General features: G+C 38.6%; 1 protein-coding gene across 1 annotated transcript in view; it reads left to right on the forward strand.

Moving 5' to 3' along the window:
- The first annotated feature begins 3,598 nt into the window (after positions 1-3,598).
- LOC122798772 (solute carrier family 22 member 2-like) overlaps positions 3,599-18,197 on the forward strand; it is a 667,833-nt gene continuing 653,234 nt past the window's right edge. Inside the window, exon 1 of the mRNA XM_044067886.1 lies at positions 3,599-4,006. Within this exon, the coding sequence (XP_043923821.1) occupies positions 3,599-4,006 (408 nt within the window). The remainder of the gene's footprint in view (positions 4,007-18,197) is intronic.

Genomic DNA, 18,197 nt, shown 5'->3' on the forward strand with positions numbered 1-18,197 from the left:
AGAGGTAGACACAAAAGAGGAGTGGTCCAAGCACTGAAATCTGAGGGACACTGCTGGTAACCACACTTTTAGATGACAGCATGCCTTCAACTCTAACAGACCAGATTTTATTGGTGAACTAGTTAACATATCCAGTTGGTAACATAGTAATTTAGCTTTAATTGGATTAGCTTAACAATGATGCCTGTGATGTGAAATGGCATTTAAAGCTTTGGCCAGGTCCAGGTATTCCATGCTGTGTGCCTGTCATTCAACTGACAGCATCTACATCGAGTGCTGAATGATTAAACAAAAAGAAGTCAAACAACTTTCACCAACTTTGGGTTTTTATGTTTTCTTTTCTGCTGTCTGACCTAGGTATGTTAAAGTTCAGGGATATGGTTGGGTGCAAGGGAGCAAATTTGCCTCTTGCATTCAGTGAAAGTTAATTTGCTCCTTTTCTTTCAATTATTCAACACTTGATAGAAGTATCTGCTGTGTGAACTGAGTTTACCTTAGTCTAATGCCTTAGTGACTTGCTAAAAAAGTTCACCAGGTTCAGGAGGCAGCATCTACTTTTAACAAACTCAAATTGGTTCAAGTCTAGACTTTAAAGACGGCCTGTTTCCTTGTTTATGATGTCTTTTTTAATTTCTACAAATCTTTTGGGTTTCCAATACCATGATGGGAATGGACCCCATTCCTAAGTCAAAGTATGATTAAAGTTCACAAAATTAGCATTGTTTCAATGTTTGATGTCAGCCAGAAGTGCTATTCTCAGCACCCACAATGTGGCCATTAATGACTCCTCCTGCAATTTGTACGGAGTTACATAGGTTCATAGGTTCATAGGTGTGTACTAGGTCAATGACTCTGGTGACTTTACAAGCCTAGCCCATAGAAGTGCCCTGGAATCATGCCACCATTAGTTCCTGGTGCCTCTATCAAGTAGAGCCATTGGAGTGATACCCGGGGTGAACTTTCTATTTCTCATCCACTCATCAAGACTGCTCTTAAAATGGGCCAGTGAGGTGCTCTGCTTGACATGTATGGGAAGTCTCTTCCAGAGCATGGGCAATCTCTGAGTTATGAACGTGTCTCTCCAGCATGTTGTGTTGATTGTGGTAATGAGGTTGAGGTCGCTGGAGCATGTGGTGCGGAGAGACTGGGATTTCTTTAGGTGTAACATTTCTAACAGGGCTGGGTCAGACATGGCTTTGTAAGTCAAGCAGAGATCGCCTCTTAATAGACGACATGAGACAGAGAAAAACTGGAGTTATTTGAGTCTGTCCATGTAGTGCATGTATTTAAGGCCTAGAATCCTCTTCATGTGGTAGTTTTGTGGCCTTTCCAGCTGTTGCAGGTGTTTAGTGAGGTATATGCCAAATGGGGCATTATACTCGATGATTGGTCTAATGAGGGAAGAGTAGAGAGAGATGATGACCTCTTTCTTCCTGGATGCAAAACCCTTGGTAATGAGATGTGCCACATGGAAGGACTTTCTGACCACAGTGGCAATGTGGTGGTCAAAGGAGAGGTTTCTGTCAACCTGTGCACCCAGATCTCTTATTACACCTTCAGTGTTCAGTGGGCTACCATCACTGTGGTAAATAGTGGGAGCTGAGTTTTACCCAAAGGGAATGACAACACATTTTGTGGCGTTAAACTTAAGGTCATGGTTTCGACAGCAGTCGTTGGTCTCAGTGAGATCTTTCTGTAGGATGTCTACATTACTTGGGGAGTTAATAATGACTCCCAGCTTGTATCAGTAACATATCTAAATATGGCTGTAGATTCTTTTTTATAAGACCTGTTGCTCCTACTACTATTGGAACTGTCTGGGTATCTTTCTTCCACATTGCTCTCATTTTTGCCAGCAAATATTGATATTTTATGACTTTGTGTCTCTCAGTATGCAAGACACGGTAGTCACTGAGTGTGATGATTTCAATAATCAATGCTAATTTTGTCCTTTTTTCATGGACCACTATATCTGGTTTTCTTGCATCTATCTTTTGAACTGCTGGTAATGGGTGATCCCATGTGATGTAGACCACCATTTTCTATGAATCTTTGTAGCTCATGTTTCCATTTTTTTTCAGCCACTTAAATATTATAATGTTTACACAAACCCCAATGCAACAGTCTTGCCCCATTATTATGAGTTTCTGTCTACAGTCCTTCTGCAATTAGTATGTCACAACCAGCAACAAGGTGCGCAACTGTTTCCAATTCTGTTTTACAAAACCTACATTTGTCTGTTTCTCCCACATGCTCAATGGACTTTGTAAACCAATGTGCATGTAGTCCACTATCTTGAGCCACCAGTATTAATCTTTCATCTTTTGGTTTGAATTCACCTCTCCTTAACTATTCCTGGGTTCGATCCTGATCAACATAAGGTTGTTCCAGGAGTTTTCTATATTTTCAACTATATTAATGCATTTTGTATATTTCTTTACTTCTCATCTGATCCTTCACTTTATATTTTTTTGTTTGTTCTTTGGCACATTCAACTGTTGCCTGATTTTTATCTACTTTTGGTCTGATTTCCATTCTCACCTCACTCCGATATACTTCTGCTAGACTAAGAAGGGAAGTCATCTTAGCTTTATTCTCCTCATGTTTCACAACTTTCACTATGTTTGGGTCTTATGAGGTCAGCAGATATGCATGTAGTCCCACAACTGGAGATCTATACCATATTTATGCCTATAGAAATACCAAGCTGAGTGATTCATAACTTTGTTTATGAATATATAATGACAGAGAATGTCACACTGATGCATAGAAGCTCTGTGACTAAAACCTGTAAATTTGTAATGTATAAACAACACATATCAGATCGTGGACAACATAATTATTTTGTGGCTTAACTGAGTTGTATTTACTACTTATATTATCAAAGTGACTCCAGTGATAGTCACACGACTTTCATAAATATTTAACTACAATACAAACTGATACAAACTGGTTCATTGTGTTCTTATTTTAGACTATGTACATTACATTGCTAAAGGTTAATCATTAAGGACATATGGATATGGTAACTGTATAACACTGCAGTGTCTCAGTCTAACTTATAACCTTTAGTCAAATTACCACTACTGTATCCAAAAGGGCAGTTAAATAATGCTGATGACAAATAAAAAATAATTAGTAATTTTATATATTTAAAATAACTCTATACATAACTAACTAAATATAAATTCCCATGTGTCTCAAAGACAAAGGTTATGTTATAAAAAATGTATCTTATAACGATTCTGCTATATTTGCTTAAAACAGCAAGAATCTGCAGTCCCACCCTGCAAGTTTTTTTTTCTTATCAGCTCTGTAAAAAGGTGTATATATAGAATATGTAGTTTAGTTAAGCTGTAACATTTCAGACAATATAACTATTTTGCACCACTTAGATGCACAAGCAGAATTCCATTGCTTATCAATTTGTCTGATCTCTATACTGGTTAGAATAGTCTCTGATGAACTTTGGAACCATTTCAACAGAAATAAGTCTTCATTATGCAATAGATGCATCAAAGAAGTCTTGGTCCTTTAAGAAAGTTGAAAGAGTTGAACAGTATATGGAAGAAACAAAGACACTGAAGATTTGAGAGCCATGGCAACATTTGATGATGTTTTACAGCAAATCGGGGACTTTGGGCATTTTCAAAAACAACTTTTTGTGTTGTTGTGCTTGGCATCTGTCTGTTTTGGTTCAGTTTATGTTTGTGGAGTTTTCCTGGCAGTTATTCCAGAACACTGGTGCAGCAATCCCAAGGCAAGAATACTCAGAGACAAATGTGGCTGGACACAGGAAGAAGAGAGGAACTATTCTGTTCCAGTGGTAGAAGGAACAGCAAGCTTCCAGCAGTGTCAGACATATTCTTTAGATTGGAACAGCACAGAATTTAACTGCTATAATGTCTCCCTACTGCTTTCAAACTATTCCAGACACACTATACCAGTCACTGAATGTGTAGGTGAATGGATCTACAGTGGTTCTGTTTCATCAGTTGTTTCACAGGTAAGAATCATGTTGTTGCATAACTGACAAAATGCTTGAGTTTTAACCGTCTCTTGAATACACTAAATTACAAAATAATATTGTCTAAAGTTGTACGAATGGAAGCTTTAAATTAATCTTGCATGTTCGCTTTCTAATAGAGATGCTTATGTTTGTATTCCTGTAAGGGAAGTAGACTGCACTATCATTTTCTTAAGTAAACAAATGAAAATGCTCAGGCAATTCTGTTAATGAAATGTTTCAGGAAAGCTCAATTCCATTGAGGTATATCACACCAATATTACTTATAAGGTCATGCCTTCTTCTGGCTATTTCTAGCACTGCAGGCAGTCAAGTAATGCTTCATGAGAAACATAAACTGTCATTTCAAAGTGAATCCTCTTTTATTTATCAGTTTGTTAACTAATGTCTAGTATTACTCAAGTTATTTTCTTTTAAATTTACTTATATTCATTTTATATTTTGCCAACTGCACAATATTCATTTCAATGAAAATGATCCGGTAAGCATTTCTTGCAGATGAGAAGTAAAGAAATATACAAAATGCATTAATATAGTTGAAAATATAGAAAACTCCTGGAACAACCTTATGTAGATCAGGATCGAACCCAGGAATAGTTAGGGAGAGGCGAATTCAAACCAAAAGATGCTAGCATTCATCTTGCATTATGTTGAGTGTTTTCCGGCATATCAGCTGTGTTTGTATCATGCTGGCTACATAGCTGGTCTCCTTACTATTATGTACATTTATTCAGCATCACCTTTCCTCTTTTCATCACCATGTAGGAAATATGCAGATTCCCCTGTCATTACCTGCCCCATCTCTCCAAAATATGGACTGCTATTCATTATGTTTATACTGCTAGTCACCCTTGTTTTGTTTACTATCTTCTTCTTATTGTTATTTCTAGTACACGCTTTTACACTTACATGTAGCATTTAACTGAGACCTTATTTACCAAAAATCTGTTCAGAGTCAATGATACGTCCTTTTTGTTGCTTGCACTCGAGCAGCCCACTGGCATTTTAAAATACCCCATTATTCCCAGTGACTACATTGTGTGAATGTCATTTGATTTGTTGATAAAATCATTGTGTTGTGTTGCAGCATTTGGCCCTAAAGCATTTACTTATAAAAACAGCGTCCATTTAACTGAACTCTTAATTTGCTTGTGTCACTGTCACTATATCTACCCCTACAAATGCAAGGAGTAAGTACTTTTCTGTACAATCTAGCAAATAAAGTACACCATCTCCCAACATTCCTTGAAAAGACATTAACTGCAACTACAGCCAGTGTTTACTCACCCTTTGTCAAAAGAATAAAGTCCATTGTTCATACTTCACTGCTGCTTAATGTTTAATGGGTTTCTTATCAAGCTTGCATTTTCTAGTTAATTATCAGGTCTCAGCAGTATTTTGCGCATATAGCATATCTTTAATCTCTCTCTAGCTTTGCACAATGCCCCTGATTTTGCCCCATATATTTGCCCATAGGCAAATGAAGATTACACTTGGTCAATAATGTCAGGCATTAGTTTCTTGCCTTTTATTCTTTAAAAGATGCATGTTGATTCAATGTCTGTTTTTCTATTAACTTTCTAAGTGAGTTATAGTAATATTACAATTGTCTCTGATATGGGCCCTTTGTTGCTCATTACATTTGGCTGCATCCCTGATTCTTGAGCAGAGTTGCTGAGAGCAATGATATATAGTCTCATGTGATATAATGCACAATTGATTGAAACCTCCGTAAGATGCTTCTGCCATAGCAGCCAAATCATATCTAATTTTCATTTAATTAAAGCAAGTGAATTAATTTTATGAAAGCTACAGCCATTAACCAGTTTAAGTAAATGTCTTATTTATTATTCTAGAATTTCTCAGCTGAGATTTCATAATCTTTAATGGTGTTTTAATATCACCTACTAGCAGGATAATGGGAGGGGTTGGAAACATATCAGGGGGTAATTCGTGTGAAATGTAGTGCTACCTTGATAGATCTCTGGCACTGATTAAATCATTTTAGTGAATGACATTGAGGAGCTCTCTGATTATGTAGCCCAGGCAGGTATGACCCTGACCTTGAGCAGTATCCTACCTTCACCAAGAATGATGCCACAATACAGAGATAAGATGATCAGCTTTAACAATTGGCTTAAACACTGGTGTCATTCAAAGGGGATCCAGTATCTGTCTGCCTGGGATGACATGCTGGACAAGCCACGCTGCTTCGCAAGGGACGGCTTGCACCTGTCACCCCTGGGATTCCGGATATTGGCAAAGGCTCTTGCCACCCCCATAGTGCCTTTTTAGGCAAGGCTCAAATTCTAAACCTACCACCCTAGAACACAAAAAGGGAAAAACTAAGGGTAATGCTGCTCAATGCCAGAAGTCTAAATCTCAAAATGCACGCACTCGAGGCCCTTCTCAGTATGGAGAACATCGATGTCTGTGCTGTGACAGAAACCTGGTTCAAGGCTCCTGAGAGCACCCCAGCGCTATCAGGTTTTACCTCATATCATGCGTTCCGCCCCAAAATCCGGACAATACCAAGAAAGGAGGGGGTATCCATATTCATCAAGGACACCCACACCTCAAGACTGGTGGCAATGCACGATGCATCGGAGACCATCCAGGTGCAATTAACCATAGGCAAGACTGCTCTGCAAATTGTAGCATGTTACAGGCCACCCTCACAAACTCAGGAAACTCACATGGCCTTCCTGAAAACACTAGAGGGGATAAATGTATCACCAAACACCATCATACTAGGTGACTTCAATTACCCTAATATAGACTGGGAACACTACTCAAGCCCAAACACCCTAGCCCAAAAGTTCCTGGAATTCATAAACTCAAATGCCATGGAACAACTAGTCACCATCCCCACAAGAGGAGATAACATACTTGATCTCATCATCACGAACATGGGAGCACAATGTTCAACACCGGAAGTATACCCCTCACTGGTGAGATCAGATCACAAACTAATCTCGCTGGAGGTCCTCATCCCACCCCACCTGAAATAAAAAGACCACAGTAAAGAACTTCTCAAAAGCCGACTTCACACTTCTAAAGACTAGTGTGGTCTCCTTTCAGGCCCCGAGCCGGGAAAACAATACTCAAGCCGCTGAATCACTTACAAACGCCTTCTACCAGCACCTGCAGGACTGCATGGATAAGGCAATCCCAAGCAAAACAAAGACTCTTTGTACCAAAGGCAAGCGTCCAGTCTGGTGGACCCCAGCCATAAACAAACTCTACAACAAAAGGAGGAAGCTACTACAAGATAGAGCAAAATCCTTAAAAGGTAAGACACCCTTGATCACTATAAGTAAAAACTAAGAGCTCTCATAAAATCATCCAAAGCAAATTTCGAGAGAAAAATAGCTAAAGACTCAAAAGACAATCATAAGGCCTTCTTTAGCTATGTTAGAAACCTAGGAGGAAACTCCCAGATATGCTCAGAACTAGTTCAAAATGATGTGAAGATTACTGATCCTACAGACATTGCCAACATACTGGCTGACAGGTTCAGTGCAAACTTCTCACCCCCTCCCCCGCAAAAGGAGAGATATCTATACCAAATGAGTGCAGCCCCCAAACATCTCCAGCCCAAGTGAGAACTGCTCTCTCCAAAGCAAAAACACAGCATCCATGGGACCCGATGGTGTCCCCGGCTGTGTGCTCCACGAACTCAATGAGGAATTAAACCCACAGCTAGGACAGCTGTTTAATCAAAGTCTTACCTCTGGATACGCACTCCAGGAGTGGCGCACTGCAACTGTGGTCCCACTTCACAAAGGCGGTGCCTCCACAGACCCTGGAAATTACCGCCCATTAGCTTGACAAGCCTTATCTGCAAAGCCATGGAGAGGATCATAATGGACCTCATAAATAAAGACATAGGGAATTTGCAGACTTTGGATCCAACCCAGTTTGGCTTTGTCAAAGGCAGATCATGCCTTTTAAACCTGGTTGACTTTTTCGAAACAGTCACCAAAGCCATTGATGAGGGAAAGGCAGTCCATACAGCCTACCTCGATCTGGCTAAGGCCTTCGATACAATACCCCACTCGGGTATCATTGAAAAACTCATCAGCTTAAATGTTAACCCATACATCACAAGATGGGTTGCAAACTGGCTGAGTGACAGAACCCACAGGGTCAGAGTTGCTGGCGCCATGTCAGACTCAAAGCCTGTCACAAGTGGTGTCCCACAGGGCTCAGTCCTGGGCCCACTCTTGTTTGGCATCTACTTTTCCGAAGTACAAGCAAACACAGGAGGGTTATGGCTGACAAAGTTTGCAGATGACTGCAAACTGGGCCATAGTAGAAAACACATCTGACACAGATATCCTTCAGAAGGGTCTCACAGAAACGGATAACTGGTGCCAGAGCCACGGCCTAAAGTTAAATGCCAAAAATGCATAGTCATACCCTTCGGGAAAAACAAGGTTACCCCTAGCTACCAAATAGGTGGCAATCCACTGAGCACAGAAGAAGTTATCAGGGACCTGGGGACCCAGGTTGATAGTAGTCTGTCATTCGACACCCATGTAGCTAAAGTAGTTAGGAAGTCCTTCTACATTGCCCACCTTATCATGAAGGGATTCTCATCTAGATCAAGGGAGGTCATAGTCTCCCTTTACTCATCACTCATCAGACCAATGATTGAGTACAATGCCCCATTCGGAATGTATCTGACCCGACACTTGCAGCAGCTGGAGAGGCCACAAAAGTTCCTCACCAAAAGGATAAAGGGTCTCAAAATCTGTCCTATGCTGCCCGACTGAAAGAACTCCAGCTCTATTCAGTCGCACCGCTTGCTCAGAGGTGACCTTTGCCTAACATACAAGGCCATGTCAAACCCAGATTTGATGAATATGCTTCACCTCAAAAAATCTAGATCCATCAGAGCCACAAGGGCGGGAGACTTAAACCTCAACACGGCTATTAATAGGACGTGCTGGAGGGATAGATTCATCACCCAAAGACTCCCTATGCTGTGGAACAAAATCCCGGTACATGTGAGGCAGAGCACCTCGCTGGCCTTGTTCAAGAGAAATCTTGACCAATGGATGGGAGATCGCAGATATACCCCAGGAATTACCTCAGTGTCACTGCTCGACAGAGGCACAGCAAAATAATGGGTATAGTTCCCCATACTAAAGGGGTGGCGTAAGCCACAAAACAATGGGCTAGGCTTATAAATGCCCTCGGGCAGATAGCCTAGTATGAACCTATGAACCTATGAACCTATCTGTTCAGCTGACATCTTGAATTAAACAACCCCAAACAGTTTGGAACAATATCTAAAAGACCTCTGTACAGTATGTGGATTATTAACATAAGCAACAATGAGGTCACTATATGTTGAGGTAACGGTGAGTTTCTGTCACAAAGGCATATTTCTGTTAATACACACTTCAGCTCTTCTGCATGTTCATCATTTAGCAGCCATACAACTGGTGCTATCCTGTTGGCATCTGTTCTGATAAAGAAGGAGACCACATTAATGAATAAGGACAGATGACTGTACAGCCAGGAAGGAAACCGAAACAAAGGACAATTTCTCTATTTTTATGTTGCAAAATTACTCCTGACTAGTACTGTAATGGAACTCTCTACAAAGAGTAAATTTGAAAATAATTAAAGTATATCAATATGTCGTTAAGATCCAATGTCCAGTATTTGTTAGTGCCACAAACAAACATTACTTAAATAATCACTGGTTCTTAACGATGCAATTATTAAATTTTGATCAACCTTTAAAAAATGCCATCTTATGGGTCTGTCTACCTTATGAACAATTGTGTTTCTGAATAACTTCTTCCCAAAATATGACTATATTGCTATGTTGTGTACTAAAGCTATACAGGAACACCTCAGTACAAATATTTATACACAGAAAACTTGAATTTCAAGTCACAGATGTTTGACAGGGATGGGATTTTAAGACAGTAGTAGTTTGCTATAAAAACAAAGCTTGCACCATCATGTTAAAAATAAAGCAAAGACATATCTGAGCAGCAGACATTGACATTTATTTAAACTCTTAGCTTGTAAAAAAATCATATTCAGATTGTATTGAGATTCTATCCTGAGTAATTTGTTAGATTGTATGGAAGCAATCAAGGAAAATTACACTTCCTGCTAGTGTCACATCAGTCACAGCAGTGTCTCACACTTCCATTGAATACAAAAAACACACAAAACCACTCAGCCAATCTTATCCCAGATAATTTAATGAAAAAAACAGAAAAATTAAGCACTTTTGTCTGACACAATGGTAGACTTCATCAGAAAAAAAATGTTATAAATCAAATGTTAAGTAACAAAACACAAGCAATTTCTCTTAGAACAAATGCAGTAAACAGTACGTTTAAAAATATATGCTAAAAATTCTTAAAAAACTATTAAAAGTACCTAGGCATTTCTCTTTTAACACACTGTTCAAAGAAAGATGCTTATTTATACTGGGAGACCTATCAGATGACAGGCATGATTGCCAATGTTGTTCCTGATAACAAGGAATTTTCCCAGTTTTCTTCTCTGTCATCCACAGGGACTTTCTCAAGTACTGTAAAAAAAAAAACCTAAATAAATAAATAAAATTTTCATAAACAAAAGCATCTTTAGCTAGGACATTAGCCAAATTTCCATTTGTAATACTGTTTGTCTGTGTTGATAAATAAAATATCTTTCTACTGCATTTTAGCCTTGTCTACATAAAATGTTATGAAAGACAAACAGGCAGCTAAATAAATTATACCCTGTGAATTACAATAAAGTGTACTCGTATTTCATAAGTTCCTTCCTCTAACATAATAAACTTACCAAAACTGATAAATTTACAGAATGTACATGCTCCAGATTTAAACATATCTCTTTCCTTTATACTTATTTGACTAAAATAAAATGTATGTATCTTCAATCTTGCTTTTATATTACCATTGCTTATGTGAATAAACTTCAGTCTTATGCCCACTTTATCACTACTCCCATTATCATGATGAAAAATGTCCCAATGTGTATTGAAAATGTGTACTTTATAAATAGAAAATAGTAAACATATTTACTGTTGAAACCAGCCTTTTAATTTCAAAGTTTTGACAGTAATCAGTTTCAATAAAATGGGTGCAAACGTAGTATGTCTCCTTGTGGAACACTTCCTATGATACTTCATCTATTAAATTCACTGGGTATCCCCTTTACACAAGTAACCTCACGTTCAAATTGCTAATCATTCAAGAAAGACTAACACATTGATTGCTGTTTAAAAACTCATCATCAAATATGAAATCATTTTTTAATCAAAGATGTTTCCATGAAGTCACAGGAAATGTCAGTCTGATCTACTGTAATAAATGTAGTATCCAATAAACTATCCCTAAACCAGGTTAACCCTGTATCATGTGGAATTACTGTAAAAAGTTACTTGATGTCAGAAGTAGCTGCACCAGTTTTTACTCATTTGGTTCTTTGCTATTAGGAAATAAACTTTGTCTTTAGCAGTGAACATTTTGAGAAAGCATCTTTGTGCAGATGATATTTGGATATTTTATTCAATGTATGGGGGGACACTGGATCTTTAGTTTTATTTTTTCAATACTTTGTGTGTACAAGTTTTTTTAAGATTTAACTATGAATATTAATTGGATTTTATAAACTATCTGGGTATTACAATTATGAATAACAAGGTCACACATAAATTTGAGTCTAGCATATTTTGAAAAGCTACCTTCAGAAATTCTTATCTTTTTTACACGGGTAATCACCTCCTGCATTGAAGAAAATTACAATAAGGAGAGAATCTGTAGGCTTTTTCCATTTGTGTCAAACGATGACCAATCTGAAAGTGAGGCAGTTTTAAACAAAAATATTATTTGTAGAAAGGGGATACCCAGTGAATTTAATAGTTGACATAACAGTGGTAGCATTTCAAAAGACATAATACATTTGAACCAATTTTATTGAAACAGATTACTTTCAAAATTTTTAAATTAAAAGTTGAATATCAACAGGCTATGTGTTTATAATTTTCTATTGTACTGTACACCTATGACACATTTTCTATATACACTGGAACGTTTTTCACCATAGTGATATAATACCCAGGTTTAATGGTAATATCAAATCAAGGGCAGGGTATGGTATAATGGCTAAGGTCAATACCTCATAGATACAACATGCAGGGGTTTGATTCTGACTTTGGGTTATTGTCTAGGCCTAAAATGGCCCTTCAAGGCATGTAGCCTAGTATTTACCTATGAATGGAGATAGATACAATTTATTTTTGTTGTATTAGTAGAAGAAAATGATTTAAGTATGGAGCATTTTATTTTGCAAATATATCAATTCTGGTAAGTTTTTTATGTTGGGGTGGATGGAACTTATGAAATAAGAGAACAGCTTGACTGCAATTCACAGGGTATAATTCATTTAGCCACCTGTTTGTCTTGTCAAGCATTATATATGGGCAAGACTAAAATGAAGTTGAAAGATATGATTTATCAACACACATATAACATAAGAAAAGGAAAATTGGCTAGTACCCTAACTAAACAAGCTTTGGTTTGTGAAAACCTTAACAGATGTGTGTCCACAGTACTTGAGAAAGCCCCTAGGGATGCTAGAGGAGAAAACTATGGAAGCTCCTTGTTATGTCAAGAACAACATTGGCAATTATGCCTGACAGCTGATAGACCTTCTGGTATAAATGAACATCTTTCTTTGGATAGCATGTTAATAAAGAAAATAGACACGTTTAGGTAGTTTTTATATATTTTTAAGAATTTTTAATATATACTTTATAAATGCACTATTTACCACATTTGTTCTAAGAGGATTAGTTAATCATGTAATCAAGTGCATTTATTTATATAACAAGAGAGCTATAACATTATTTTATTTTCTTGAAGTGCTCTGTTGTGTTAGATGAAAGTCCTTTACTCTTCTGTTTTTCATTAAATTATCTGGGATTAGAGTAGCTGAGAGATTTTGTTTTGAGTGTGGATACTTTTCTCAGCCTGGAACCAAGTTGGCTCTGTGTTTGGTTGTAGCTTCACTGAATAAGATCACTCATCTACTAAACTGACCAGTCAGCTGCAACTGCATTAAAGCCAGTCTAAGGTGGGCATCTGTGAGTCACTGGTGATTTGCTATCTACCTGAGAACTCAAGAACATGAGATCAAAGTTCAAGGAAGACTGGTCCATCTTGAAAAGATGTTACAGTTGGTAAGATTAACATGTGTGACCATTTGTTCAAAAGATCATCAGGACATGAAGCCAAGGAAATCACAATTGTTTGTGTAATAATTTTTCTTATTGTACATTTAATTAATTTATTAGGCAATACCTTGATGTCTTGCTTTGATTTGCATTTCATAGACAAGAGTAGCTTTGTGACTTGCATCTCTGCTGACATAATTTTATGACTGGCTAAATGAGAACACTATTCAGAAAATAATGAAGTGATTGTAGTGGTTTAGTTCATAGGAATGAAGATGGAAGGTGCATATTGAAAGACTGACGGAAAATATAGGCTCATAGGTAGGTACTAGGGTATCGGCCCTAGGGCCCATACAAGCCTAGCCAAAAAATGTACCCTGGCTTTCGCAACCCAAGAAAATTATTTTCCTGTGCACCTGTCGAGCAGAGCCACAGAAGTGATCTCTGGGGTGAATTTCCCATTTTCCATCCAGTCATCAACATTTTTCTTGAAGAGTGCTAATGAGGAGCTCTGTTTGACATAGGTAGGTAGTCTGTTCCAGAGTATGGGAAGTATAGGAAGTCTCTGGTACAGGAATCTATCCCTCCAGCATGTTCTGTTTATGGTGGTGACAAGGTTTAGGTCCCTAGAGTATGTAGCTCGGAGGAATTGGGATTTCTTTAAGTGGAGCATGTCCAACAGCTCTGGGTTTGACATAGCTTTGTATGTTAGGCAGAGATTGCCCCTGAGTAGGTGATATGGATGGCCAGTTCATGGTCTTTGTTAGATAACACATAGAAAATAGTGCAATAAATTAAACCTGCCTAATTTGTTATGTAGGCTGGTCTTGTAAAGTGAGTATAACTTTGCAGATAGACACATTTTAAAGTGAATTGTCTAAACACACCTCTGTAAACTCATACATCCGCTTAATTTAATATTTTTCCCTGCAAGTGGTTTTGTCCCTTTCACAATCCCCTACAGAGAGAGTTTTCCTGGATGGGAGATGTTTTTTTTTTTTTATTAGGAGCCAAATTGTCAAACATCTGACTCTTCAAGTTTGACTTCCCTTACCAGATATAAAGCAGGAAGATATTTATTTTAGTGGAGGGTGGGGTATTCCAGCAAGTCAGATACTCAATGAGTTTGCCTCAGCAATTTCTCCCACACTGAAAAGGACACGATAATTTCCTCCCCATCATTGTCAATAATAGAACTGTTAACTTGAAAAAAATACAGCACACTCCGTAGATGCACAAATAAGAAGGAGCAGGCACCGGAACACAAAAGACAAGCTTCTTCAAGCCAAATCCAACAAACTATATATTTTTTAAGACCTAGACTTCTTAACATTTGCACACACACAAAACATTGTTATGTGAATACACACAAATATGGTTTTAAAAAATTATTATGGTTTTTACATTTATATAGATTTTATAAATTCTTTTATTACTACTTTTACTAATATGTATCTATTTCTAAATGTTAGAAGATTTATAAAGCTTTCACAATATGAAAGAAAAAACTGTGTTATTGAATTTAGTATTATAACACTGGTTTTATAAATTTACAAATTTATAATACCATAAAACTAATAATTTGACCTTTTATTAGTAATACATGCTTTGGTACAATCATTAATGCTGCTGATGTTGTAAAATGAAAATATATTGTTGGTTTTAGAAAATACATGTTATTTCTTTAAATTATTGTTCATTTGATGACATCATCATGGTTTTATATTTAAATGTAGACTGGCGGGAAAGTCAGTGTTTGTCTGAAGAAGTTTGGACATTGGTCTAAACGAAAAACGCTGTTTAGCGTTTCACGTAATTTGGTTTGGTAAAATAAAAGGTTTGAACAACATTTAACCATTAGTGAATATCGTTTGTTGGATTTGGCTTGAAGAAGCTTGTCTTTTGTGTTCTGGTGCCTGCTCCTTCTTATTTGTGCATCTACTAATAATAGAACTGTTGACACCTCATTAACAAATGTTTAAAAAGCGAAATAAATACTGGCCAGTAAATTTAATCTTTTACTATTATTTCCTAACAGAAAACTATGCTAACTCTGTAATCTGTTCTATCTCAACAGGAAACATTTCAATCGCTAAAGACCATGGCCCATCAAAGAAGCCATAGGAGGCAAACTATCTGCCCTATATGTCTTTACTACTCATCTTTAGAAATGATTTTCATTTTATCTCATGTCATGTCTCAAAAATAGTATTAATAGTTGTTCACGTCCACACCCTATCTAATCAAAAATATGTTCACAAACAAGTCTATCTCAGAACCCAGAAGATTATAGTTCCTTTTGTTACATAACCCTTTTTTAATGTTGTTGTTGTTGTCTTTTGGCTTTTCCCGGTTAGGGGGTGCCACAGCGGAACTCCGGTCCGCTAATGATTGGCTGATTGGCAGTAGATTTTCACTAACGCCGAGGTGCCAGCTCAATGTTCAACCTTCAACAAAGGCACGGCCATTTACGCATGTCTTTCGAACGCCCACCCAACTGCTTTTTTTAATAGCAAAGTAAAATGCCAAACTACAGTCAACTAGCAGCATGATTATAATAGCCTGTATTGGCTCATAGGTTCATAGGTTGGTACTAGGCTATCGGCCCTAGGGCCTATAGAAGCCGAGCCATAACAATTCCCTGGCTATTACTTCCCTGGTCCCCTGTCTAACAGGGCGTTTGACATGATCCCTGGGGAGAATTTCCCATCTCCCATCCAATCGTCAAGGTTCTTTTTGAAGAGGACCAAAGAGGCGCTCAGCTTGACTTGTATGGGCAGTCTATTCCAGAGTATGGGGAGTCTAAGGGTCAGCAACCTATCCCTCCAGCATGTTTTGTTAATTGTGATGACCAGGTTTAGATCCCTGGAGCATGTGGCTATGAGGGATTGGGATTTATTTAAGTGTAGCATGTCTTTCAGCTCTGGGTTTGACATGGCCTTGTATGTTAAGGAGAGATCGCTTCTGAGAAGGTGATATGCGACAGAGTATAGCTGGAGTTTTTTTTAGATGGTCAGCATAGGGCATCTGCTTTAGGCTTGTGATTCTTTTAGTGAGGTACTTCTGTGGTCTTTCCAGTTGTTGCAGATGTCTTGTGAGGTACATACCAAACGGGGTGTTGTACTCTATAATGGGTTTAATGAGGGATGAGTACAGTGGGACAATATCCTCAAAATGCCCTTAATGATGAGATGTGCCACATAGAAGGATTTAATGACTGTTGTGGCGATGTGGTTATCGAAGGTGAGACCATTGTCCACTTGTGTCCCTAAGTCCCTTATCACACTTTTGGTGTTTAGTGTACTGCCACTTATGTGGTAATTCATGGGTACATGTTTTTTCCCAAAGGGGATAACTATACATTTCTTGGCATTGAGCTTGGGTCCATGGCTCTGGCACCAAGCATCTGTTTCTGTAAGGCCCTTTTGTAGAATATCCACATAATTTGGGGATTCAATAACAGCTCCCAGTTTGCAGTCATCTGCGAACTTTGTTAGCCAGAGTCCCTTAGTGCTGACCTGTACTTCAGAGAAGTAGATGCCAAACAAGAGCGGTCCCAGGACTGAACCCTGAGGTACTCCGCTTGTCACTTGTCTGGAGCTGGATTTTGAGTTGGCTACTTTTACAGTGTGTGTTCTGTCAGTAAGCCAGTTGGCATCCCATTGAGTGACGAAGGGATTAATGCCCAGCTTAGTAAATTTTATCTATGATTCCAGAGTGGGGTATGGTGTCAAAGGCATTGGCGAGGTCCAGATAGGCTGTGTGGACTGCCTTGCCCTCATACATGGCTCTGGATACTGATTTGAAGAAGTCAATCAGGTTGAGGAGACAAGATTGGCCCTTTACAAAACCAAACTGGGTAGGGTCCAGTGTTTGAAGGCTGCCAATGTCTTTGTTTATAAGTTCCATGGCTTTGCAGATCAAGCTTGTCAGACTGATGGGACAATAGTTCCTGGGATCCAAGGTGGATCCCCCCTTGTGGAGTGGGATAACTGTAGCTGTGTGCCACTCATTGGGCACAAAGCATGAGGTGAGGCTATGATTAAACATGACACTTAGGTGAGGTGCCAGTTCATTTTGTAGTTCATGTAGTACACAGCCCGGAATGTCATCTGGTCCCATGGATGCTGCATTCTTAGCTTTGGAGTGTGTGTTTTTTACCTGTGTGGTGATTACTGGAATTTGGCAATCTTTTGGTATTGAGCTGGACCCTTTAGGGGGTGAGAGGGGGGTGAAGTTGGCATTGAATCGATCTGCCAGGATATTGGCAATATCCTTGCAATCAGTATATTTAATGCCATTCTGTTGTAGCTCAGAACAGATCTGAGCATTGCCATTTAGATTCTTGACATAACTATAGAATGCCTTGTGGTTGTCCTTGGAATCTTTGGCAATTTTATTTTCATAACTAGCTTTGGAGGATTTTATGAGGGATCTGAGCTTCTTACTGGGGCTGTTAAGGGAGCATTTTGCATCCTGGGATTTTCCTCTTTTCTGCAAGAGTTTCTTCCTTCTGTTGTATAGTTTGTTTATGGCAGGGCACCACCAGATTGGCTTCTTTTTTTTTTGGAGGAGAGTATCTTGGTCCTATTTGGATTAGCATGATTCATGCATGAGTGGATGTGCTCATACAGTGCCTTAGTGTAGGATTCAGTAGTCGAACTTTCAGTTCCCGTCTGCATGGGTGTTATGGAATTTGTCACCTCTGACTTGAGTAGCATGAAGTTAGCTTTGGAGAAGTTTTTATGGAGGTTTCCCTACTGGGGGTGGGATGTGGACATCAAGGGTGATTAGCTTATGGTCAGACCTGACCAACGAGGGGGTGACCTCTGGCATGGAGCATCGATCTTCCATGTTGGTAATGACCAGGTCTGGGATATTTGAGCCTCTGGTGGGACTATGGATTAGTTGATCCAGGGCATGAGAATTTATGAATTCCAAGAACCGTTGGGC

Source organism: Protopterus annectens, chromosome 1.part0 (assembly GCF_019279795.1).
Source record: "Protopterus annectens isolate FY-2018-M chromosome 1.part0, PAN1.0, whole genome shotgun sequence".
In the NCBI taxonomy this organism is placed as follows: Eukaryota; Metazoa; Chordata; order Ceratodontiformes; family Protopteridae; genus Protopterus; species Protopterus annectens.